Source organism: Melanotaenia boesemani, chromosome 17 (assembly GCF_017639745.1).
Source record: "Melanotaenia boesemani isolate fMelBoe1 chromosome 17, fMelBoe1.pri, whole genome shotgun sequence".
Lineage (NCBI taxonomy): Eukaryota > Metazoa > Chordata > Actinopteri > Atheriniformes > Melanotaeniidae > Melanotaenia > Melanotaenia boesemani.
In genome coordinates, this window is record NC_055698.1 from 20,940,442 (window position 1) to 20,967,277 (window position 26,836).

General features: G+C 37.1%; 2 protein-coding genes across 14 annotated transcripts; both read left to right on the forward strand.

Annotated features, from left to right (window-relative positions):
- Positions 1-3,604: 3,604 nt before the first annotated feature.
- Positions 3,605-16,491, forward strand: LOC121656881 (histone-lysine N-methyltransferase SETDB1-B-like). Of its 2 annotated transcripts, XM_042012094.1 has the most exons (8): positions 3,605-3,920; positions 6,816-6,926; positions 7,175-7,510; positions 7,637-7,777; positions 12,560-12,761; positions 12,900-12,973; positions 14,789-14,979; positions 16,082-16,491. In XM_042012094.1, the coding sequence occupies exons 2-8, from the start codon at positions 6,821-6,823 to the stop codon at positions 16,193-16,195; spliced, it is 1,164 nt and encodes a 387-aa protein (XP_041868028.1). In that variant the 5' UTR covers positions 3,605-3,920; positions 6,816-6,820; the 3' UTR covers positions 16,196-16,491. The 2 variants fall into 2 exon arrangements, with proteins under 2 accessions (XP_041868028.1, XP_041868027.1); XM_042012093.1 differs by lacking the exon at positions 3,605-3,920 and having other exon boundaries at positions 6,797-6,926.
- A 2,465-nt stretch (positions 16,492-18,956) lies between these two features.
- LOC121656878 (histone-lysine N-methyltransferase SETDB1-A-like) lies at positions 18,957-26,648 on the forward strand. Of its 12 annotated transcripts, none has more exons than XM_042012083.1 (13): positions 18,957-19,047; positions 21,040-21,116; positions 21,255-21,429; positions 21,783-21,880; positions 21,990-22,719; positions 22,750-23,223; positions 23,254-23,474; positions 24,363-24,509; positions 24,897-25,095; positions 25,226-25,299; positions 25,766-25,956; positions 26,036-26,159; positions 26,252-26,648. In XM_042012083.1, the coding sequence occupies exons 3-13, from the start codon at positions 21,260-21,262 to the stop codon at positions 26,272-26,274; spliced, it is 2,451 nt and encodes an 816-aa protein (XP_041868017.1). In that variant the 5' UTR covers positions 18,957-19,047; positions 21,040-21,116; positions 21,255-21,259; the 3' UTR covers positions 26,275-26,648. The 12 variants fall into 12 exon arrangements, with proteins under 12 accessions (XP_041868017.1, XP_041868019.1, XP_041868022.1 ...); XM_042012085.1 differs by having other exon boundaries at positions 22,780-23,223; XM_042012088.1 differs by having other exon boundaries at positions 21,990-22,689; positions 22,780-23,223.
- The last annotated feature ends 188 nt before the right edge of the window (positions 26,649-26,836 follow it).

The following is a 26,836-nucleotide window of genomic DNA, read 5'->3' on the forward strand; positions in this document are numbered from 1 at the left end:
TTCACTTGTGAACCGTGTAGGCCGTTATTCAATTCCTCCTAAAGTATTAATAAAGGCTTTACGTGCCAGGGGGAGGTTGCAAAGTGCAACTGCACTCTTGTGTATCTTGCATGTGTATGCATGTGTCAGTTCAGGAGCTCATTTCTTGGCTGCCTTATTTTTCGTGCAATAATACTGAAAGGGGAGGACAGTTAAGACTTTGGTAACTGATGACAGTCTCATGTAACTCAAGGAAGATTGTGGGGACTCAAGAGTTATGCTTTGAGAGTTTTTCAAAGGTTTGGGCAGGTGGTGGAAAGGCTGCAACAAAAAAAAAAAAAAAAAAAAACTGGTCACTGATTAAAGGACTGGACAGATGGTAAGTAAAGATGTCTTTGAATTTTAATTGTTTCAACTAACAATTACCCAGACTTGATGCTAAGTTTTACTTTTAAAGATATGAAAACGTGTTTCTTTCTCTAAACTTTCAGTCATTTGTGTTGTTTTTGCTTCAATATGAAAGGCTTCAAAATGACTATAATTTTAAGACCTTGTGGCAAAGTTGTACAGCTGTTTCCAAAACATGTTTGGTAGCCGTGTAAAATGGAAAATAAAAGGGAAAGCAATGATGTGCATGGTTAAAGTACTACATTTAAGTAGAAACAGCACAAAGACACGATGTGAGGCGTTGAAACTAGGAAATTGTTTTAAAATGCATCCTACTTTTGAATATGATGCTTGCAGCACTTACTTTTACCACTGCGTTGCATCATCACCTCTTTCAACACCATTCAAAGTATGTGGGAACTGAGGAAACCAACTTTCTTTCGACTTTACTACAGCTTTTCACATGTGTGAACTGCAGCTAGGCCTGTTTAACACCCAAACTCTTTCACTATGGCGTCATGCTGTTTATGTTTTTTGTTTGACGGACTTACTTTATTTACTCAATTAATTTAATGAAATTGTATGTTCATGTTTTTTCTTACACCGACCTGCCATGTGACTACAGATTAAAATGAGCCTGAAGAGCTAAATCTGACATCTTTACATAGTGAACTTCATGTCAATCAAGAGCCACTGTCACATTTTAAATAACAAAAAATGAAAAAGTGTGAGCAGAATGCTTTTTTTCTGAAATCAAAACTTTCCTTGAAAAGACATAATCTGTGTGCCAGCGTATATCTGTCCAAATCTTGTATGTATATCATTCAGCATTTATGTATTTATACATGCTCAGTTTACATCATGTTGTGTGTACTAATGCACCTCCAAACCACCATGGAGGTTTAACTATTTGTCCCCCTTGTCTTTCACAGAGTAGTGAAAACCTCCCTATCGTTACTTCTGAAAGTCTCTGCCTCTACATTGCTGACCTGTTGCCAGTTAACCTGATGTTCCAAAGCATTGTTTTAAGTTTTAAAAATTAGGTTTAACTCTATATATTTTTAATGTGGCATCAGTTTAATTTGAGCTTATGTTTTCCAAATAACACAGTTTCTGTTTTGACATTTAAGATGTCATTTAAGAGTTGCAATTAAATGGCTGCATCATTTCCCTACATTTAAAAATGGATCACAACTGTTTTGGAAACAGGGCTGTAATGACTTGGCTAGTGTAAATCTAAGCTTCTCATATGTCTTTGAATTGCATCAATTGTGCATTACAAATTCTGCATGATTTACCAGCTGACACACACACCAAGTAAGATAATATATCCTGGCAATTATCTCATATGTAACGGTCTGGCTAATTTTATCAGTGATTCTTTTTTTTTTTTTAATTTATGATATTTTACTGACCAAGCAGTTGATAATGAGACTAATATCAACTTCTATCAATAACAAATGCAAAGAGCCAAAATATTTAAGGAGGAGTTTATATATCTGTTTTCGAGCGAGACAGAAGGATGTGGTATATTATGCAAAAGAAATGTGTTTCATACCAGAAATTAAACACAGCTTCCTTCCTTTAGATAACCAATTCAGAACTACAGAAATAATGTGCTGTCTTTTCATTTAAAAGCTTTATGTAATTTCATTTATCTCCATCTCTCTTTCTTATTTATATTTCTTTCACCACATCTTCCCTACATCTCAGTTGCACCTTCCTAAAGTAAAAGTGCTGAAGTGAGGAGTGAAGACTATTTAACAAGGATCCCCAGTCCTCATCACCCACATGGACCAAGTTTCTGACCCTGCGCCACAGTTTGAGGTGGACGTGGACCTCGGCTTTGCTCTCTTCTTCCTCTTCCTGTTGTGTTTCTTCCTTCTGGTCACGGTGGTGCGTTGCGCCCAGACAGTGGTGGATCCTTACGGCATGATCTCCACCTCTACCTACCAGGAAGAGCAGATCACCTGAGACAGAGAAGGGGGAAAGTCTCACAGTAATAAAACTTTGCAGGATAATGAAAATATTCTCACTTGTATTTATGGAGGGGACATGGCAGAGAAGGCAGGGGTCACTATGAACAAAGCAATCACAGTGACACTCAAAAGACATGAGACATCAGGAATCCTGCTGTGTTTGCATGGATTACAGACTACAGCGGAACCATGAGCTTAAAAAGGGCCTACCCCCTTCACTCCCACTGAGGATCAATTCAGTAGGAGTTCAAAGTTGTTGTTTTTTTTTGTGAGTGTGTGTGTCCTGTATAATAAACTGTTTGAATGAAGGGTTTGAGCCAATGACTTTTTCTTCAGTTTCCAGAATATCATCAGTTTGTAGCAAACCCTTTTACATGTTACCAGGTGGTGGTGGTGTTGCACTACAAAACTGTTCCCCAGCCTCCGTTAAATGTTAAGAAACATTCGAAGGAGAAAAATCACACAACCAAAATGCAACAATTCAGCATGTAATGGTTGACTGCAACAGAGAGAGATGAAAAGGAAGGAAATGGTAGATGAACTCAGGACAATGAAAGTAACATTTGAAATCCCAGGCATTGTACAGGGTTGCTCAGGAGACTATGCATCTAATCATAATTAATTTTCTATCTAAAACAGGGCTGATTGGAGGTCCCTGAACAAACTGGTCTCCATCATGGACAACAGAGCTCTTTCTCAAACAGACTACTGCAGCTCCGCTGTCATAAAGAGAGGCTCAGGAAATCATTGCTTCCTTCCTTCAAATAACTCCTCCATGTATGAGAGTGATCGTCAGCTGTGCATTAACCTATGCATACCCAACAATCCATAATCATAATTGTAAATAGTCTGTGTGTATATCTTGAGTTTATTTTCTATTTATATGTATACATTTTTTCTTATGTATGTTTTTCTTATGTCTGTTTTTTTTTTAATAAAGTATCTATCTATCTATCTATCTATCTATCTATCTATCTATCTATCTATCTATCTATCTATCTATCTATCTATCTATCTATCTATCTATCTATCTATCTATCTATCTATCTATCTATCCATCCATCCATCCATCCATCCATCCATCCATCCATTTAGAGAATGTAGAGGATATAGAAGATAGTTTTTTGTTGTTTTTTTTTTGCCTTTTGTCCTGTCCCACACTCCTAACCAGTAGGTGGCGGTAATGCACATCTGTACATTGTTTGTCAACCGCCAAGAAGAAGAAAAAGAAGAAGAACGGCGCTCAGACGTAGGTATAATAAAGATGTCTAGTATGCCAACAATAACAACGGCTGCAGAAGATGGTGGAAGTCGTTCTTTTTGCTAATTTGTTGCGTAAAAAGCTACTCAACTTTTCCACAGTGCTTAATCTAAAACTTTCATTTTTTTTGCTTTACTAATTCATAATGGTCCTAGCTTACTATAGCTAATCTAAACGACTGCGTTATTCTGGCGATAACGTACACGATCGAACAAAACAGATAAACCCCAAAGAAGAAGGAATAAATAAATAAATAAAAAGCATCTGTGGCGTGACCAGACTTTTGTCCTTTAGAGGCAGGAACTCGTCTACAGGTAAGCTACGTGTTTTGTTTCAGGCTTTTAGGCCTCGCGTTGTTAGAGCCAGTAGGTTTTTGGCTTGAAACGTAAACATGTCGGTAGCGGTTTTACACGACAAACAAGCTAATGCTGCCAATGCTATGTGTTATCGTTTCAACCCATTACTTTAATCACGAATTCATGTCATTATCACGCGATGACAGTCTAAATTTGACAACCTTAATCTTTCTTTTATGTAATGTTGCCAGCGGTTTAGACATCGTGTGGACACAATAAGGCAACCTACTTTTACTATTTTAAGCTAATCTGAGTCACATCAGCATCTAGATGGCATTAAGGAGGACTGGTCCTGATCTGCTGCGTGATCTTTGGAATAGACGCAATATTGTTGTATATTGGTATGACAGAATGGCGTCTGATATAATAACAAATATTTCAGTATGGTGTTCATCTCAGATGTGTCAACAAGGGCAGCATCGCACCTCTGCAGCTATGCCGGCTGGTTAGTTGTTGAACTTGACCAAGAGATGAAGTTACGTCCAAGTTTAAAGCTGATTTTATTAATCCATCTGTGCTTGTTTTATTTCAAGTAAAAAAAAAGAGCAAGATTTCTATTAAAATAAATAAAGAAATATATATATATATATATATATATATATATATATATATATATATATATATATATATATAAAGCTTACCGTTTTTTGCAAAACAATGCAATGATATTTATCATGCACATATATTTTTAGAATATATTTTCCAAACCTACTTCTCTGGCAAACTGGCAAAACACCTTTAAAATGCTGTATGATATAATGTCAGTAGCATGTGCATAAGAGAGGTAGAAACCAAATACTTATAACAGCACCACTCTCAAAAAACTAAAGAATTGCATTAGAAACAAAACATATAGAAAATATAATGTTTAATGGACGCACAATCGATTCCTGTTTGTTCTACTTTTATTCAGGGTAAGTACTCAGCCATTAAATTTTGTTTTAGTTTATTTTTATACACAGGTAATGTTATAGATGAATCCAAAAAGAAGCAAACATCTGTTCCACAGTTTAGCACCATGGTATCTGATTGCTATTGATCATGTGATGTTTTGTACAATGACAGATGCTGATGTAATTTTACCGCCTGCCCAGTAGAATAATGGTGGGGCTGATAATTATATAAAAAAATAATGTTTTATGTAGTGAAGTTTTAAAATATTCTTTGTTGGCTTTAAAAGATTTGTTCACCACCTGTAAATCAGTCATCAGAAGGAAGAGTGTTCAAAAATCCACATTTTTAAAAGAAGGCAAAAACACCAGAGTTTGAGTAGAATTGACAATTCTTTGTTAAGCCAGTAATAAGAAAACAATACATATCTTCTCGAGAAGGAGGCTTGTTAGCTTAGCTTCTGATCAACTAATACACAAAGTGTCGGGACCCTTCGGTTCAGCCAAAAGACCCGCCTAACTAAATTATCCTCCTCATTTATAGTGATACAAAGCATTGTGGCTATGTGCGTGCATGTGGTGAGCCTTCATGTGAATGTGTATTTTGCAAGGTGGTCCTTCCTTCTTCCGGGAATTTGATTCCTCCAGGTCCTTCTTTTGGGGTACGTCAGCTGAAAGGACAGAGATACTATGCTCTGCCCTGTTATCTGTCTGCCTCTCTGTGCTGACCTCCTTCTACCTGTTCCCACCGTTTTACACAAAAGGCTGTACTTTTAATGATTTCTGAGTTACTGGGAAATTCCGTTCTGCTAGGAGTGAATAGATAAGCAAAGAGATGCAACAATATTTACGATTTACTCCCTACTGGCCATCCAGAACATTGTCAAGGCCGCTAGTTCTTAGCTCTTTTCTCAGTATTGAACTCAGTAACCTTATATGAGTTTATGTGAATGCACTACCTGCAAAGCAATGATAACAATTAAGCTGTAGTTCTATTAATTAAAAGCAGAGCCTAATGCATGTTACTAAAATCTAAGGATAAAATGTAAATGAATAAATTAATAAGAATGCTTAAATGAGTAAATGAATAATAAATGAGTAAATGAATCAAAATGCTTATAAAATATTTGCAACAGTAGGAAGGCTAATCATCATCAAACAGTGCTCTAAATACAAATATACAGGACAGAAGATCAGAAGAGTATTAATATAAATTTTTTTTTAAAAGTTTTAATAAAAAAAATAATAAAACAAAGGTGAACTTGGGGCACTGGGTTTGGAAAGAGTTGCTATCCAGACAAACTTTTTTTGTAGAATAAAAAAATTATTTAAGTAGGTAGTGAAGGCATTTACCCATACTATATTACAATAATTTAAATAAGGACGAATTAAACTGTAATATAGTGTTAAAAGGCATTTATAGTGTACTGGATTTCTTCCAAAATACTTGAAAAGCACAGATTGAAATTTACAGCATATGTGTTTAGAGGCCTATAAATACTGCCTTTTAGTTCTGTTATTAGATCATTTTTATATGAAGACAGATTCCATTTGTGTTTCATTTAACATCATGACAAGTTCATGTCATGACAAGTTCATGTCAAACATTGAAATCCAGATTTTTAAATGGAAATATTTCATTACATACATCCAAATATTACACTACTTGGCTATATTGTAATCATCATATATTATCATATAATAGATTTACAGTGAAGGATGACATTGCAACTCTTCGAGCAGAATTTGTGAGACTAAAATTTGATCATTAAAAGGTTTTGAAACTGAAAAACTTCAATGACCTAATGCTCATGGCAGCTACTTTAAAAAAGCTTCCAACATTCGTCGCGTAATATTTTTAAGAGGCCAGAATTTACTCATTTTTTAGGGGAGTCAGTTCGGTTATTGATGGGTTTCCTCGTTGATTGTCTGCTGCCTTGTTTTAAAACTTGTGTGTTTTCAGATATAATGGAGGTGGACGAGGTGGAGACAAGAGCGCCGGAGCTTCAGGAGTCCAGCAGGAGGATAGAAAACAAGAGAAAGACTGATTCTGAAGAAGAAAGGGATGATGATGGTAAGTATAAATGTACTTGTAAAAAAACATAAACTCTAAACTCACAGGTGTAAGATTTTCTTTAATCGACAGATCTCACCACCACAGTATGAGTTTAATAACGACTGGAACTGTTCATGTTATGTAAATTTATCTCACTAATTTTTCCAGCCTTTGGACATGTTCATTTCTGATGTTTTTTTTCTAGGATTTGTTGCAAATCACAGTTTAACAAATGCTGTTTTTATTTATTTATTTTTAACCTGCAGAAAATATGTCTGAATCTCCATGTGACTCCATTTCCTCCATGCATGAAACTCCCAGCAAGGCAACAAAGTTGGAAAATGGTTGCAACTCCTTCAATCTAATAAAAAATTCAGTTGTGGTTTTGACCAGACTGCCCGAATATAAAATTGGTGCTCTGCGGCCGCCAACACCTGCACAATTCTACAGTGAAGATGAATCCTTGAGCAGCTCGGATTCTGATATGCCATGGGAATCAGAAGAGGACTCTAGTGATTCAGATTTTTTAGTCTTTAACAAAACATCAAAATCCACAACAACTGAAATAATAAGAGTTCCTGCAGTACCTACGACCAGTAATGGTAAGCCCACAAATAAATCATCATTGAATACATTTATTATACTGGCAGTAAAATGTTTAAACGTCCACATTTTTGTACTGGATTTTACTCGACTGTGGCAGAAAATAACTCTGAATCTGTCAACAGTTTTTGGCCATAGCTCTCGTGAAACTACAAAGGTCCGCCCTGATATGCCAGAGGAAGAGATCAAAGTGGACATGATGGTCCTGGCCAGGAGGAGACCCATGAGGTGGCAGCGGGGGAAAATAGTGGAAATTGTTACAAAAGGTAAGAGAAAAATGCTACAAGGTACACCGGAAACATAGGCAGTGAAAGAGGTCACATGTTGTTTCTGGAAAATTTAAAACCTGTATGAATATTAGAGCTAAAAAAGAATTGGGTAATTCATTTTATGTATTGTTAGGAAAATTCTTCCCAACACCAAGCACCAAGCTAAACCTTCAACACAAATTTTACTTTGCAAAGGAATATGCGCATCATACAAGTATGATACACACACTGCATTGTTTTACCCATCACAAGCGGTGATGTGTAAAGGGAGGTTCACGAAGTCCTTCCCTTGAACATCAAACACTTCAGAATTACACAAGTCTCAGGTTTCGGTATTTTCCACTAAAGACAAGACATGAAAAAATAGGAGGCATCACGTCCTTTCATCTCGTCCATGACCTTGACTTTCTGTTCCTTCAGACTCCAGCATAAAACCAGCACACATGCACAAAGAATGCTGCTGAGTACATTTCCTAAATCTTAATACTTGCAACATAATGATTGGTACAAAGTATAATGAATCACATATTCTAATAGTCAAACATACTGATAATATACATGTTTTTTCTTACATGTATTTTATTTAAATTCATTCTGTTAGATAAAAAAATCTCAGACTGTAGTCGGGGGAAAAACCAGCGGAATCTTGGTTGTGAAAGTTTTACTTATAAGTAGGGCTGACAGTATGGCCTAAAACTGATATCCTGATATTTTTTGGCTTTGTCCAGATACACAATATAAATCTGAAATCTCCAGTAAAGCACTGTAAAGATTGAATTCAACATTACCATGCATAAAAAGACACCAGTAGGATTTAAGTAGCGAAATTTATCTTTATTGTGATTTTTCCCTTTCAACAAACTTTTTGTTCTGACCCAGGGACCTGCACACATTTAATTAAACCCAGTATTTCCCCAGCCATTATATTAGAGGTGCGCCCCAACCTCCCAACAACTCCCACCAACTCTTGAAATGCAAGTTTTCCTCAAATGTATTTAAAAATATACAGGAAAATATGTTTTCAGCCATGTAGTTGTCATTTTAACTAACACATGCAGAGAAATAGAATAGAATAGAAATACTTTATTAATCCCTTCAGAGATAAATGTACACTATCGTCCCCTGTGGTCTAGGGCTGCAACAATTAGTCGCTGTTGTCGACAATAGTTGACAATAAAAATAGTTTACAACAAATTTACACGTCGACTATTGTCGGCAAAAAAACAGAGTGAGACATCGTCTTCTTTTCTTATCTCAGCTGAGTGTTGCACATGCGCAAAAGAGTCCGCGGGGGGAAAAATATGGTGGCGGACCAGGGAATAAAACGATGGAAGAGGACGTCAAAAGTCTGAAATAACTTTACGTTAAACTTACAAAATAAATAAATACATGTGAGATTTGTAAAGCGGATTTTGCGTACCATGGAAGTACGTCTGCAATGCTCGAACATTTAAAGACGAGGCACGTCGGACTTACATAACAACCTCATGCAAGATTTCAAAGCTGAAAGTGAAATAAGATCCATTTTATAATTATGAGATACATAATCCGATTGGCCGACTAATCGTTCTAATAGTCGGTGGCTAATTGACAATCAGAATAGTCATAAGTTGCAACCCTACTGTGGTCACAGATTTTGGTGTAACACCAGCAAAAAGCCCATCTTAATCCTGTCATAATGGAAGTTTCCTTTGCTTGTAAGCAGAAATATACAGGAACATAGTCGACTACTGCATAGCCTGTGGCATTTGTGCCATCAGGGTTTTTCTAAGAAGAATCATCTACAAATCAAATCAGACAATTTATTTCGTTGTTTAGTAAGTCTAGTCTGGGAAAGATACTCTGTGCTTCCAGCAAGGCAGTCATGTGGTGTCCCATCATCAAACCTCAGTAATAATGTGGCTGGATTTAAGCGTGTACATCTTTCAGTGTTGCCATGCACGACAGATGTCTAGAGGGTTACAAAAACGCCATTTTGTTCTAGAGAAGTAATACTGTTACTGCATGAGGTGCCAAAAGTTTGAGTGGGTGAAATAATACCAAGGCCACAGAACTCCGCACTGGATCAAGCTTAGATGAGTAATTAACTACTGGTCTTAATTTGTCTCCATAAGACCGCAACAATACTGAAGTCATGTGTCCATCCTTGGAGTTAAAAGTCTGAATAAACTCTTTTCTGTAGTCTGGAAAAGCTAGTACCGTACTAGTCAGAACATTTTTTTTTTTTTGATGTGTTAAGACTTTTTCAGCTTCTAAAGTCTATTTTAATTTATCTGTCATTACTTTGGGTTCATCATAGATAAGAGCTGTCAAAGCCCTTTGTGGGAATTATGCCCAAATTAGAAACATACTTGAGAGCATAACATCTGATCCTGGAGTAAAAAGGGAAACACAGAATGAGGCATCAGCACTTTGCTCAAAATTGGGCAGTCTTGAAATATCATTTATGGCACAGTTTTGGTTCTGTATCTTAAACAGATTCAAAGCAACAAGTGCTTGGGCGCTACAAACGCTACAAAAGGCAGACATCAATCTTATGACTGCTATTTGTCTCTGTTTGACTCATTGAAATAATTTGAGGCCATTTTGACCATTTTTAAAAAATCTTAGAAGAATGTTTCCAGTGTTTGCCAGTCATACAGAGATAAACTGCAGAGGACCAAGAAACGCAAAGCATTTTCTGATGAATCTACAGAGCGTGAAGTAACACTGAAAGGTCAGGAACGATACCGGGTAGAAACAGTTAACATTATTGACAGCCTAGTTAACATTGGAGCAGAGACTGGGGGCATACAACAGCATTAATGAAAAGTGTGGAGTTCTACTGAACATGGAGTCTGAGGATTTGGCCTCTGCTCGTAAACAGGCTGCTGCACTCTGTGCTTTGTACCCTTCTGACTTGGATCATAACCTAGCAGATGAAATTCTCCAGTTCTGGTGTTTCATACAGAATGAGCAGGATAAGTCTTCTCAAAAACTGCTGGAGGTCCTCTTGAATCATAGCCTGCAGTCCACCTTCCCTAATGTGTTTTTGGCCCTACGCATTATTTTTTACTCTGCCGGTTACAAACTATGAAGGAGAACAATCTTTTTCACAGGTGGCAAGAATTAAAGATGAGCTGAGAACAGCACAAACTCAGCAGTGCCACAGTGCTCTGTCACTGATGGCCATTGAATCTCAGCTTGTCAGGAACTTGAACTTTGATGACATTGTGACTGAGTTTGCTAATAGGAAAGCCAGGAAAAAGACTTTCTGAGGACACCTGAGGAGAAGATCTTCAGACAGGAGGACAAGGGGCAGACAGGAGGAAGACGACAAAAGATGTGTGAGAGATGGGAAACAGGAAGAAGAAAACTGTAAAGAAGACCTCTTCAGATAGACAGAAACAGAAACAGACATTGAAGCATTGGAAAAATCACATGTAGAGAAGAGGTGAAGACAGAGAGACCAGCCTTTACAGGATGAGAAACAGAAACAGGAGAAGCAGAAGCACTGAGAGACAGAGATGGTGAAAGGAAGAGAGAGACAGTCAGGTGAGTGTATGTGAAGACAGTCCTCAGGAAACCGTATCATCATTAAAAGAGAAAGAAACCTCCCTTTTTAAAACTTTGCTTTATTTTTCATTTAATATCAGATCTTTTAAAAGTTTTAGTCCAGTTTATCTGAATTGATTCCATATTGTTTTATCACAAGAAGAGGGAAGAAAAGCGGCTGAGACACTACAAGGTAGGGATGGAGAGCTGAGGAGTAAGGACCAAAGGAGTGCTGTAAGACAGAAAGAAAGAGACAGAAGCCATGACAGAGAGATGGGACAGAAGCACTGAGAGATAGTCGGGTGAGGGGGACAGACACAGGAATGAAACATTAGTAGGTGTGACTGTGTGTTTGTGATTGAGTAATGGAAAAATCTGAAATGTAGACCGCCTTGATGGACATGAAACAAAATGTACAAAAGCCAGTGAGTTACACCACAATGTGTAGTGTGTTGCTATTGGCACCACTGACTGAGAAATGTTAGAAATGTAGTTTTACATTGTGTCATGGACAATTTTCACAATATTGCTGTGGGTAGGGGGGGCCTTACCCACGTGTCCAGGGGCCCCTTCACTTTTAATCCGGCCCTGTTTGCTAAGCGTCACAAAGCTAACTTTCCAGGAACCCAAGTGAAGAAAATCACACGTAGACGCTTTGAACGCCATTTTATATATAACACGTAAAACTTCTCGGGATACATCGAGTAAATCCAATATACTGCCCAGCCCTTGGAGTTCACATCAGCACAAAGACGTAAAGAACGAGCTGCCAGCTGTGAACTGAGGATACAATTGTTGTGCACAAGTAGTTAAAGCTGCGTTATGTTTTTGGGAAGGTCATTTTAGCTTCCCATGGGAAAAATGAGTTCTACTGACAATATTTATGCAGCTACAATGTAAGATTCACAGAATATGATTTACAAGATATGTTTGCAGTAGTCTTAAAAAGAAACTATTGTAACTTTTATTTCTATAACACCTTTTAGATTACTCAGTTTCTGCAAAGTGATGCTTTTCTCAATTAAATGAAAACTACTTTATAAATCCTCCGAGGTGGAAATTATATATCTTTTTCTTATTCTGTGAATTTGAGAATGCTTGTATTTAATTTATCTTGCTACGCACATACAGATACCAGTGGATGTTGTCTAAGTGACCCATTTGACTTCTTCCACAGTTTTGTATCAACAATGGAAATAAGTAAGCAATAAAAATTTGACATATTTTATTACAAATCTTTTGCAGAGGATGGGCGGTTAAAGTACAAAGTCAGTTTTGAAGAAAAGGGGAAGTGTCTTGTATCTGGACACCACATCGCCTTTGACACGAGACCAAAGGTGGAGCAGCTGTATGTCGGCGCCCGTGTGGTGGTCCGGTGTCAAAATAACAAGTTCAGGTTTCGGCCTGGAATTTTGTCCGAACTCCCCAGCAGAAAGAACCAATTCAGGTGCGTATTTGAATTAATTTTACCCATAGATTTATGAATCAACACAATTAGTTATTTTAAAACAAATATAACACAAATCTCTACAGAAAAGCCACATTTATTAGTAAATACTTGTTTTGATACAATTTCATATTGCAGGTTTTTGGTGTTTATGGATGACCACACACCAGTATATGTTGGATTACCTTTATTTCATCTGGTATGCAGACCATGTAAGTTCACACTCAGATTCATAAACTTTGATTCACAGAGTTGGCCAGACTTTATATATAAATAAAGTCTGGCCAATGATATATATAATTATATGTAGATTTCCACAGATTTTGCAGATGTTCTACATTTAAAATGAACTATCATTTCATTTGAGTTAAATCAGTTTAAATGGGATCAAAACATTAAATAAAGAAGGTTGCAGTAATAGTAATGAAAACAAAAAAAGATTTTTATTATTATGCACATTAGCTGTTCACAGGTCTTTTTTTGCAAGTCCAAGTCAGGTCTCAAGTCTTTGACCTCAAGTCAAGTCACTTTTTGCTACATCTAATGCTTGCTGTCTGGACTAGAATTCCATTATAATATCCAAGGAATTAAAAATCTGTATTCACCCTTTAGCTACTAGCACGTTGTAACAGCACTGATCTTTAGTTTTAACTGACAAATGCTCTGTCCCTCTCATCTGGACATTTTTTTTCCCAGGATCTAAAACCTGCAGGATCACCAACTGTCCTGCTGGTTTTAGTTGTTTCCCCGCTACAACACGCCTGAATTAAATGACACCTTGTTGTCAAGTTCTCCACAAGCCTCTAAATTACCCGTTAATTATTCAACTCAGGTGTATTGCAGCAGGTAAATGTAAGGTCTGCAGGACAGTGGCTCAAGAAATCCACATTTGGTGATCCCTTAACCAGTTCATCAGAGAAATCTTTTTTCTTTTTAAAGGGCTTGGTATAACTGTTAGATGAGTGCAACAAAACAAAAAAACAAAACAATATTAAACTTCTTAAAATTTAATATAAAAAAAAAAAACATCTTAATTAATTTAGATCTAATACTTTCAGGTCCAATAAATATTCCTTACATTCCCCAATCAGCAACAGTGGTACTTTTCTAATAAACAGAGCCAATAAAACTGTGTTGTTTACAGTGGGTCTGTTCCCATTTTGGTCCTACTTAACGTCATCATGGCAAAGTCAGGATTTTATGGTAACTGTGTTCAGTTAATGTCTTATTCCTCTTCTAAACACATTCAGTGAAGCCAGTCTGATAAAGTTAACATTATTTTAGTACAAAGCTAGTAACAAACTAACATTTACACTGCTGTGGCGCTGAGCTCTCTGCAAACATTGATGCTAACATTAATATTTCATATTACAGTGACTAACTTATCCAAGTGTGTTTCCAAAGTGGATGAATGTGGGTGTTGTGGATCCAGCTTCTTGGTTTTTAATATCACACATATTGCAGTTTGCTGCTTTTGTGTTTTTCTCTTTTTATGACGTTTTTAATACAAAAAGTTAGAACGGTGCTACAGCAACAAATGTGTTCACCGGTGCGGCCATTGTTTTCATTGATTGTGCGTGCGGACACATCAATGTTACATCTGGGGAAATGACAGCACACAACACAGACAGCAGACAAGAGATTGGACAGAGAGAAGGTAATGGGGGGGGGGACAGTTTACAAGTCTCAAATTGTTAATCCAAGCCTCAAGTCTTTGAGTGTGAGTCTAAGTTGAGCCCCAAGTCACTGGAAATGCAACTTCAGTGCAACTTGAGTCCAAGTCCTAGATTAACGTTCCCATCTCTACACAAACATAAACTTCAATCCTTATTTTCTGCCTCTGAACTGAATACAAAATAAATAAATGGGATTTACGTACGTCACTCTTGTGCCAGATTTTCTTGCAGCTAAAGGAACCAGAGCCTTCTTTTCCATGTTTGTTGATTAGCAATATTTACAAATATATTTATTTACAACACACTAGAAAAAGAACTGACTTCTATTTTGTTTTTTATGTTTTTCAACAGTGGATGATGTCTTTGACGACGTTCCAGACGGCCCCCACAAGTGTTTTATGAAGCAGTACCTGAAAGACTGGCCATACCCTCGTTTAAACAAGTACAGGGCTGGACAAAGCTTTAATGTAGAATTAAATGGAGTCCAGCAGAGGTGCGAGGTGCTGGCTGTCGACTGCAGCTTAATGCAGATTGTTTTTCAGGTCAGTATCTCTGCTTCTTTGTGTGTTTTTATTTATCTTTAATGCATTTTAAAATCTATATATGAATAAATGTAAACAAGACTAGGTAAAACTTCATGGCCCAACTGAAAAAGTAGATAAGTGCTCACAGAGGTGGTTTTCTCTTGTTATGGGAAATTCTGGATAATAGCAGCCAAATCTTCTAAATATATGAAATGGCAACAAAATTAATATTTTTATATTCTTTTATCGGTTGTATTTAAGTTCAAATTTAACAGTAATTTTAAGTTAAAAGTTACTATATACTAATCACTATTCTTTATTGTGTCAACATGGACCAATGGGGTTCTGACAAAAGTGAGAAATTTAAAAAAAATTGAATGTTGGGTGGGCAGTGGCCTTTCTGTGTGGAGTTTGCATGTTCTCCCCGTGTATGCGTGGGTTCTCTCTGGTTCTCCAGCTTCGTCCCACCGTCCAAAGACATGCATGTTAGGCTAATTGGCCACCCTAAATTCTCCCTAGGAGTGAGTGTGTGCTTTTGTCTCTCTGTGTTGGCCCTGCAACGGAATGGTGACCTTTCCAGGGTGTGCCCTGCCTCTCACCTGCTAAAAAGGCTGGGATAGGCTCCAGCTTACCCGCGACTCGTAGTGGACTAAGCGGTACAGAGAATGAATGTCCGTCTGTCAATAAAGTCAGTGGTGTGAAATGTGGATGAGTGAATTTGAGCCCCACCCTTTCCACTAAGGGTCCAGCTCAGGATGGGATGTTTTGCTGTGGTAAATCCCGATCTCTGTTGTTTCCACAGCCAAGCATACTTTTACCCGGTAGATAAGGTTTTAGCCAGATGTGTTGACTACATGGTTGTCTGACTCCATAGCAAAGCAACACCTTCTGTGAATTATAACAAAGAAAAATGAGACAGCAGAAACAAAGGACAACATTGGTGGACATCCAGTAGTTTGTGCTCTTTTTTTCTGGCCATGTCGCTTTAAACAACAGAAAATTCGGAGTATATCACAAACATTAACAAATATTTTTTCAGGTTTATATTTTTTGATCGTGCTGTTATTTATACAGTGACTGTTCTTTTATTTTGTAATGCAATCAAAATTTTGTCTCACAGGAAAATCAGCGTCGGGAATGGATCTTCCGAGGCTCCATGCGACTGGAACACATTGCTAGGTTTTGGGAGGTAAAAGAGAGGGAAGAGGCCAAGGATGATTCTGACTCTGATTAATCCACAGACACAGGTAAACTGTGAACTGACTGTGGACAATAAAACATGAATGAATTATTTAAAGAGTGTCATCAATGTTTATCACCTCAGAGGTGAAGTTCCATATGAATTTTTGTTTGTGGGGGAGGAAAGAAACATTTATACTCAAATAATTTTTTTTTTGTCAAAATGAGTCTGTATTATGTTTAAATATGATTTTCTCCTTTCTTCTGTTTTACTTCTGTTGAGTATAAAGATCTTACCTTGTAATGAACTCTGCAGATTAATTTGAAATAAACTGAACTGTGAAACAGTCATGAAGACTCCACTTTCTTGTAAATGTTGCCTGATATCACCTATGTTGGTTGTCTTTGACGCTTGTGAAAATAACTGAGAAGTGGGGGTGGGTAACAAGATCCTATGACCATCTATTGAGGTAGAATCATGACCTGTCTTGTGAGTAACATTTAAGGCTAAAGCTTAAAGTCATCATTCCTTACATCCTATGTTTGCTCTGATTGTTTTGCAAATGCTTTGAAAGGAAATGGGGATTCAGATCTCCATGTTTTGGTAATTTTCTTTTAGTTCTATCAGTTTAAAAAATATCCAACAAATGTTTGGTTACAACTTTTGGGATTGTTGGCATGTAGTAGAAATTTTAGAAAACTGGGCGATTGGTGAGTTTTAGTAAATTGTAATCATGATAAAGTTATGCTCATGATTGGGGGCAAAAAAAAAGTTGAGGTGAGGTGATGCGGAAGCAGAGATATCATGGCTATCAGGTCAAAATGGTTCCTACAGGAACTTTCCCAAAACTCAATTTCATGCAGCTAAGATGAGAGCCTGCGTCAGATTCTTCTAGTGGACAAGTTATTGCCAGCAAGCGCTACCAATTTAGCAATGGAGCGATACCAACTGATTTCCTCAAACTTTCACTAAATCACTGGACTACAAAAGGTGCACTTGGTATAAGTAGATTATCCCCACTGCCTGGTTTATTGATACATATAAAATCAGAGCTCTGCACCAATGATTCTTTTCATAGCCTGGTGAATTAGCACATTTAATGTCTGCCAGGCAGAGTGAAGCATTTTTCAACTAAATGTAAGGTTGCTTACTGTTTCAAATATACACATATATGTTGATGCAGCTTCCTCTTTCCTGTTTAGATATTTAAATATTCTGCTTCACTTGTCACCAAAAGATATATGTAAATTATGGTTAAGATTCAGGGTTTTTGCATACAAGCTAACCCTCTTTTCTAACTCAACATCGAGCTACAAGGCTGCAGATTAAGCACAGCAGCCATCACGATGAGTGCCTACAATACAAGGCTCTGGGGGCAGTGTTATGCTTTGCCAGGTTCAATAAAGGAATACCAGATGACCATGTTTTTTTCCCCCATAAATGTTTCCCCCCCTGATAGCACATGCATATTACAAGATGACAATGCCAGAATTCATTGGGCTCAGTTGTGAGAGGGGTTTAGACTGAATGAAGCATTTTCTATTTTCATGCATGAATTGGCCACTGCAGAGCCCAGACCTATTGAGAATCTTATTCAATAAATGTGCTGAATAACTGTGTTTTGGTCTGATTCTGCTATCATTAATAGAAGATAATAAAACAGAAATTAATGTTGTGACATTGCATGAGTTTACTGAAACAATGCCACAGTAAGTGCCCGTCATAACTGGCCATATTTGTCAGGTAATGTATATACTGGTCTGCTGAATCGTGTATAAAAGTTATAGACTTCAATTTTCAACCCTCAGCTCCAAATAAATAATTTTATGAATTTGAGACTTGTGTATGTACCATCAGCCACAAAGATGCATTGATCCTTGTTCAACTTGTTTTTTCTGCTATCTACTTAAAGGCATTTAACTCACTGTAACCCTATGATGCCTAAACCATGTTAACATAGACGTCTAAGGTCTCAGCTAACTAAAATTGGCATTTAAAACAGATTGTATTGTTTATGTATTAGACTGAACCTTCATTCTGCCTTTTCACACTTTAATTTATCTTCATTTTAGATTCCATTAGTCTGAGGACTTAAGAAATGTGTTGAATGCATTGCACTAAAACTCAAAGCCAGTATGTTCTCACAGTAAACATTGGCACATGAAAGGAGAGCTGTGATAAAGCTGATCATTGTGGGTAATGTCATGACCTGCAAATAAAGCAGTTGAGCTTGAATTTTGCTTTACCAAGTCATGGCAATGAAAAATTCTGAATATATTGTGGATACAGCTTTTAGAGACTTCAGGCAGAATGGCAAGAGTAAAGAAAGAAGGAATACAGTGTTGATGTGGTGTAATCCTGGACATATTGCTGTAAAGGAACGGTCTCTGCACCTCAGATGTTGGACTATCGTGAGTTTTTTTCCATGTTGTCTACTTAGAGTTCATCTTTTGTTACCTGTCAGCACCACAATACATCATCAGCATAGTGGTGGCTGTCTATAAATACAACATCCAAATGTATTCACAGTGGACTCTGAAGATTTTAACCATACCTTTCTAGTCTACATTTTCAACTCTTGATCACTTATCTACTTTATTGTTGTTATCAAGTTATTTTCTTCATTATTTATACTGCAGCTATATAATTTCTTTCTGGGGCTAATGAAGTATACTTAAATTAAAATTTCCTTTAAGTCCATCTTGCTTTTGTACTATTTTGTAGTGCACAGACATGCAAAACTTTATGGCAGAATATTTTAACACCATGGGAATACTTTATTAACCAGCACCGAATTGGAGGACGTGATCAAAGTTGACCACAGAGGGCAGTAATGAGATTCACTGGACATTAGTACATAAAGTGAAGAAGTCGGTTAAGCTGTTAAGGAAAGAAGCTTCGTAAAGGTACGTTTTTGTGATTATATATTGACTGATTTGACTGACTCATGGGTGACGACGAAACAATAAGTCAGCCATGTCTCTTATATTATTTGAGTATTAAAGATTAGCCCAAAACAACTTTTATCTGCTGACTGAGACTTTAGCGAAAGTCGAATAAGTGTTCCTGTAGTAAACGGTTACTATGAGCTGTATGAGACAAATGCCACATATAACTAACCTAAATTAAGATAAAGCCAAATTAATCTTAAATCCAAACTCTGTGATGTGCTGCCAAATGCACTGCAGAGGAAGAAAGGTACGGGTGCTGGAATAGGCCAAACTGAGGAAGTGAAGTATATGAAAACAAACGGTCGGACTAAAACAGTAGAATAGATTTAATTTTTATACAAACAGAATAAAAAGAAGAAAAATATTTTCACATTATGTCTAAGACGGCAGCAGTTTATTGCTTTGATGTTATTTTCTGTTAAGCCTTCCCACACCATCGGGCTTTGTTTTGTTGAAAAAGGCCGTCATAGAGGCAGTAAAGAGTGTTTAACGAAACTTGGCACAAAGAGTAAGTAAATTAGTGTTTGTTCAAATATTTCTTTGTTTTATCAGTGGTTCTTTGAGATATATTTCATATAGTTTTGAGAGCCAGACTATATCCCTTAAATGGTGCCACATTTGTGGGATGAGTATGTGGGGGTAGCCCCATTACAAAACTTGCCAAATCTGCCAAAAAAAAAAAAAAAAAGGCACATTCTGCTGTAGCCTCTACTTTGTTGTTGTTTATTTGGATGATTGAAGTCTGAAAACATTAGCAATTTAACAGTTTAACTAACAGGGACCTCAGTAGAATGTCAAAACAATACACAGCCACAAGAACCTGGTTCCTCCTCTTCATACTGGTCACCAGCTTGGTCACACATGCTGTGGGATGGCATCCCATTCTTCAACCAGCAGTTGTTGCAAGTCAGCCAATGTGGTTGCATTTCTCACTCTGGCAAGAACAGTACACCTAAGCTGATCCTACAAGTGTTCAATGAGGTTGAGGTCAGGACTTTCTATCTTCTCCACTCCCAAATTCAAGAGGTAGTCTTGGATAAACCCCGCTCTGTGGGAACAAGTGTTAAGTTCGAGACTATGGAGATATGGGATTGTCACTGGTTGCAGAATCTCATCTTGATATCTCCAGATTACGATTGATTTCAGTGATGACAAGCCTTGTTTTTCCAGTGAGGGTGATGCCGTCCCATACCATCACACTGCCTCCACCAAGTTCTGTCATCGTATCAGTGCAGCAGTCAGCATAGCGTTCTCTGTGTCTTCTCAACACTTCACACACAATCCAGCTGACTGCTGTCACAGATGCAGTATCTGGGGTACTAGAAGCTCAAGACAAGTCAAAAGAATCAATAGCAGAATTAGCTGTTTGGCATTGGCAAATAAGATTAGGAAAGTTTTTCATGTTCTCTCAGCTCTTTTGCTCCTCCCAAAAAAAGCATTTACCTTACAAACATGGCACCATTTAAATAAACAGGCTTTCCAACAGTCTAAGAGTTATTGACAAGAAGCAGTGTTACTACAAAGAAATGCTCGACCAAAATCAAATTTTCATTACTTTTTATGCTAAGTATTTTTTAAGGTCAACAATGTTAACATGCGTCTAGGTGAACAATAAAGTTTAACCTCTTCTGCTGTGTGGAACAAAATAATCAGGCTTCGAATAGTTAACTTTTATTTATTAATTAATCTGGCAGTGATATGCAGTAAAGCATGTTGTGAGTTCATTATTGTTTCTTGACATATGAGGCTGTGGTTAACGGGGTGGTGGGTTGTCAGAATGGGACGACAAGAAGCTGACAAAGTTTTGAAAATATAAAACCTTTTAAGTGCCTAATTTTGCTATGCAGGGAAAATAAAAGCTGGATAAATAAACTCAGTTTTATGCTTCTTTTTTCTGTTTCATGGTTATGTTATTTCTGTTTTAATAGTGTTACAACTTTTGTTTAGGTCACCTAAGATTGCCCAGTGATCCTTACTAATGAAGCTTTCAATGCTTCACCTCATTCACACATAATAGACACTTGGTAAGTGATGTCTTCAATCTAACTGCTTGAGGGTAATTGAGGGTAATTGTATACTATATCATACATTCAGGGGGTATCCTCTTTCAAATTTGTGGCTAAATAATTAAATTGTTTACTTTGAAAACTTGTTTGTTGCAGTAATAATGGAGGAAGATGAGATGGAGATGAGCAAAGAAGAGCTTAAGACTTGGATCAGAGATCAGGTAGAGAACACCAGGCTGACCTCCCCAGGCTTGCTTGAGAAATACAATTTGCTGCATTCCCTGCTGAAAAGGAGAGAGAAACAGGCTTCCAACTTCCTGAAGCTCTGTCAGTGAGTGTTACATCTACTTGAAGCTTTTATTCCTGCCTCTTCTAAAAGGCTGAAAGACATGAGGTTTTCTACTTGTCAGGGACAAACATCTGGATTAGGCTCAGGCTGAAGATGTGTTTGAAGATCCCACACAAATACAACAAATGTAGAAAGCTTTAAAGGATCCACATATACATATTTGCTGTATACACCATTTCCAGTTTAGTAACATCATAATCTTAAATGCATTGTAACCACTTCAGTTATCACAAATGCTCGTAGTCTTGTTCTAGCCTGGGAACTGGATCTACAATGTGTCTGTGTTTCTGTGTATGTTATTTGTTTTGTTTATGATGTCTGTTGACATTATTCAGGTCTGTGGCAGCATGTGAGGAAATAGTGAAAGAACTGTATGCGTTTCTGGAATGGGAGTACAAAGACTCAGATTCTGATGATGAATCCACAGGTAGTGGTATGAAACAAATAACTTACTTATTTGGGGAAAAAAGTTAATCGTGTTTCTATGCCCACCTTTTTTTTTTTTTTTCCTTTTCCTATGCTTTCTCGTTTTTTCTTTCTAGGATGCACAGTTCAGCTACAGTCCAAGCAGCACTTCCACAACTGTGCAACATCTAACAGCTCAGATTCCCAGTTATCAAAGTCTAAAGCAAAAGAAATAAAGAAAACAGGGCATCCCATTTTAAATAGAAAAGCAGTGGTGGTCTTGACAAGACTTAGGAGATCTCAGATCATCCGCGCTGTACGCCGACCCCGGCCTCAGTTTAATTTCAGAGAAAATGAATCCTTAAGCGGTCCTGAGTCTGATATGCAATGGCAACCAGGAGATGAGCCAAGTGATTCCGATTCATCTCTGTCAGATTTTAATACTGGGTCAAAGAAAAGAAGAAAAATCCAACAAAAGAGCAAAACACGGGAGAGGAGTCCCCCAGCTTCCGGAGGAAGTGGAAAATTTGCTGCTGTCATTGATGGAGCAAAGACACGAAGGCTCACAGCCAGGAAACGTATCAGTACTCCAATAAAAAAGACATTAACGCCACACACAAGTTCAAATACGGATGTTAATGGCAAAACTGCTGAAACAATACCACAAGTCAGAACAAGAAAAACAACAACACCTGAGGCCAACACAATTAAGACAAAAAAGCCTGAAGCCAACGCAGTGCAAACAATAACATGTGAAGCCAACGCAACAACTAAAACATGTGAAGCTAACGCAACGAAAACTAAAACATCTGAAGCCAACTCTACGAAAACTAAAACATCTGAACCCAATGCAACGAAAACTAAAACATCTGAAGCTAACTCAATGACGACTAAAACATCTGAACCCAATGCAACGAAAACTAAAACATCTGGAGCCAACTCTACGAAAACTAAAACATCTGAACCCAATGCAACGAAAACTAAAACATCTGAACCCAATGCAACGAAAACTAAAACATCTGAACCCAATGCAACGAAAACTAAAACATCTGAAGCTAACGCAATGACGACTAAAACATCTGAACCCAATGCAACGAAAACTAAAACATCTGAACCCAATGCAACGAAAACTAAAACATCTGAACCCAATGCAACGAAAACTAAAACATCTGAACCCAATGCAACGAAAACTAAAACATCTGAACCCAATGCAACGAAAACTAAAACATCTGAACCCAATGCAACGAAAACTAAAACATCTGGAGCCAACTCTACGAAAACTAAAACATCTGAACCCAATGCAACGAAAACTAAAACATCTGAACCCAATGCAACTAAAACATCTGAATCCAACGCAATGAAAACTAAAACATCTGGAGCTAACGCAATGACGACTAAAACATCTGAACCCAATGCAACGAAAACTAAAACATCTGGAGCCAACTCTACGAAAACTAAAACATCTGAATCCAACGCAACGAAAACTAAAACATCTGGAGCCAACGCACCGAAAACTAAAACATCTGAAGCCAACGCAACAACTAAAACATGTGAAGCCAATACAAAAGCCAGTGCTGAGAGGAAGGAAGCGACGACCTCAACGCCATCTGCAGAAACCACAGGTAACGTCCTGTGGACATTTTCAGAAGCTTGCTGCTGAAATAGCAATACTGGATTTTGATGATGAGTATTTAATTGTTAAATAAAAATATAGATTTCTAAATATAACATCAAATTCAGCAATTTATACAAATCATATAATCCTGTAATTTGTAAATGTATTTTCAAATGCTATTTCTAAAAGGAGAAATAAATAGCACAATTTATAAATTTGGTTATACCTTTCCATTTCATACACTATAAAAGGTAATTCCCTTGTCCATGTCCATTTTAGTTAAACCAATCACAGCTGCTCCTCAGATGTAACCAGCTCTCTCATTGGTTAGAGAGCCACACTTTCATGCTGTCTTGCATGTCAGATTTAGCAAAGTAATAGCTCTACCTCATCATACTTTGAAAGAAAATCATATTCTGAATGCTGGATTGGACTCGTCAAAGTTTATGTGCAGCTGTCTCCTTTAAGTATTTGCATTATCGTCTGTTGCCTCTGTATATGCATCTGTACTATCGCCGTAGTTAGCTAGCTGTTAGCGAACACTTTGTGTTACAAGACACATTGTGATTTGATTTCTTTTTGTATGAATTGTTCAATTTGAAATTATATTTAGAAACCTATATTTTTATTTGACAATTAATGCTCATCATCTAAATGCTGTATTGCTATTTCAAAGACCCCCCCCTGGTCCTCCATACGCAGATGTGTACTTATCATTGTAGGGTATAAGGTTTTAAACAAGTCGTTGGTTTAAAAAAAAAAAAAAAAAAGGCGTATTTCACTTTGAACTTTTGTTTATGGATATTTAAACACCTCCTGTCCCCTGATAGATCTAAATTTATGAATGAATCAGTTTTTCTATGTTAATATGTTGCTTCTTTTGTTCTGTTAACAGTAAACCCCCTGAACCAAGGGGCCACTCTGTGTATCAGGACTGCTCCGATCATGCCACCAGGAGAGGTCACCATGAACATGAAAGTCCTGGCGAGAAAGAAGGAGTTGAGCTGGCAACTAGGGACAATTAAAGAAATAATTACAAAGGGTAATCATTTAAAATGCTCTTTCCAGCATGCTCTAAAGATCACAATTAAACACTTGACTGCAATTGTTCTGTTTAAGGTAATGTTTTTCAATTGCCATCAACTATCAAGATATGGTTTTATTGTCGTATTAATGTTGAACACTATTGTTTTGTATATAAGAAAAACAACAGGAACGGTGTTGTAGATTTTAACATCTTTCACAAAGCCTTTTTTACAAAGTGGCCACACTACATCGGTTATTCTAACAAATCACTTGAAGGCAGACAAGATGGTGATTGGTTCTGATCCATTCTGGTTTGAATGTGTTGTGTGAGAAAGGCTGCAGATATAGGCCCATGATGCATTGCATATTATAGCTATGAGATTTTCTCTTTTTTTAATTTCAGATGATGGTAGATTGAAGTACAAAGTCATTTTTGAGAAAGGGAAGAGCCTTGTGTCCGGTCACCACATTGCCTTTGAATACTCGCCAACGGCGGAGCAGCTATTTATTGGTGCTCGTGTTGTCGTCAAGTATACAGCTGAGAAGCCAGAGTTCATGCCTGGTATCATGGCAGAGCTTCCCAACAGGAAAAACCGCATGAGGTTTGTTCATGTTTACTGATTCAGGAACTCTCATTATTTCTGGTTTTGTCTATTTATTTAGTTTTAGATGAACCAAAGTTAAATTATGAAGTCCTGTTTAATGTTAAAGTGTTTTTTTTTTATTTTTTAGATTCCTAGTCTTCATCGACAATCACACCCCAGTTTATGTTGGTTTACCTTTACTTCGCCTGGTGTGCAAACCCTGTAAGTTTAGGCATTTATAAGTGACCCCCCACCCCCACCCCACCCCAACTCTAATTTATTTATCTGGAAATATAAATACATTTAATCCAAAGTGAGAACTGCTTTAAAATATTCTGGTCTTGACTAAAAGTTTGCGTCAGTAGAGCCGTGTATTTGGCTTCTCACCTTGTAAACTTAAGAAGTAAAGGCCAGTGTATACAAATCCACGTGAAAGGATGATATTGTGGCACATGGAACCCTTTATACTTAGTTGCATCAGATGGAAAACAAATGACTTAATTTGTTTCAGCTTAATCAGCTTAATTCCTACCAGAAAGGTGTTATTTACCATGTATTATACTCTTATACACAACAAAGAGGAACAGTCTCATCTCTAAAGAATTGAATCATGTCACCTAATTTGTTGACTTATTGCCTACAATACCTGCAGGAAGAAGAGTGACTTTTTTTCTATTTTCTGAAACAGTGGCAGACCCTTTAAACGACATTACTGAACAAACTCACCAGAGTTACATGAGAGAGTATTTGAAACACTGGCCTCACCCACCCCAAACCCAGTACAGGGTTGGCCAGCCTGTGAAGGTAGAGCATAATGGTACTCTGCAAAGGTGTGAAGTTGTCTCAATCGACTGCAGTTTGATGGAAGTTTCTTTTAAAGTAAGCATTTCTCTTTTTTTTTTAAATTATTTCTTAATCATTAAGATAGTTTGACAAAGTTGTTTGTTTTCATGTTTAGAGTGATCAGCATAAAGAGTGGCTCTATCGAGGCTCCATACGGTTGTATCACATGTCTGATTTGAGGCAAAAGATGGTGTCAAACAAGGATGATGAGATGAATTCTAAACCTACCTCACTCAAGGGTATATTAAAATCTTTTATATAAAAAATGGGCAATTTAGTTATTCCTAATACCTGATTTGTCTTTTCTGTTTCCTTTTTTTGTGTACTTCAGGATCATCAAAAGCGACACCTTGAAGGGACTGTGAACACAGGATACTTTTATTGGTTGCCTACTGCTACATCTATTGAGGATTTATATTGTTATGATTTCTTTTAAATATGTTAATGTAATCCTTTTTTTCTATCCAGACCAGAGCATGTGGCAAAGACACATCCCTGTTTTTGTAAGTTTCAGAAGAGTTAACCAAAAAAAAATAAAATAAAATATGTATCCAGCAGCCATCTTTTGCATCTGCAGGTGGTAATCAGTTGGTTCAGTTGGTTCCTGAGTGATGCAGATGTTTCTAGAGAAGAAAAATGCTTGCATATTGAAGCAGCATGAACGTGTTTGTTGCACTGTGTTTTATCTAGATTGCACTTCTAACTGCAGCGTTGTTCAATAAAAGGGTTGATACACTTCTTATGTTCAGATTTTCGTATTGTTGGACTCTGTCTTTCCAAAGTGTCTGAAGACTGTTAACTGTCATGAAACCAACAAAGAATTGTTTTTGTGTTATTTTACCCATCTTTTAATAAATATTTTTGCATTTTCTTCAAGCTGTACGTTTTTAAAAGTCTAAAGTAAATGCATATGAAT

Excerpts from the sequence above, each read along its gene's own strand:
- LOC121656881 (XM_042012094.1), top strand. The coding sequence starts at position 6,821 with ATGGAGGTGGACGAGGTGGAGACAAGAGCGCCGGAGCTTCAGGAGTCC. Across the intron at positions 6,927-7,174 it reads AGAAGAAAGGGATGATGATG|AAAATATGTCTGAATCTCCA; the intron begins GTAAGTATAAAT and ends TTTAACCTGCAG. Across the intron at positions 7,511-7,636 it reads AGTACCTACGACCAGTAATG|TTTTTGGCCATAGCTCTCGT; the intron begins GTAAGCCCACAA and ends ATCTGTCAACAG.
- LOC121656878 (XM_042012079.1), top strand. The coding sequence starts at position 21,260 with ATGGAGGAAGATGAGATGGAGATGAGCAAAGAAGAGCTTAAGACTTGG. Across the intron at positions 23,475-24,362 it reads GCCATCTGCAGAAACCACAG|TAAACCCCCTGAACCAAGGG; the intron begins GTAACGTCCTGT and ends TTCTGTTAACAG. Across the intron at positions 24,510-24,896 it reads TAAAGAAATAATTACAAAGG|ATGATGGTAGATTGAAGTAC; the intron begins GTAATCATTTAA and ends TTTTAATTTCAG.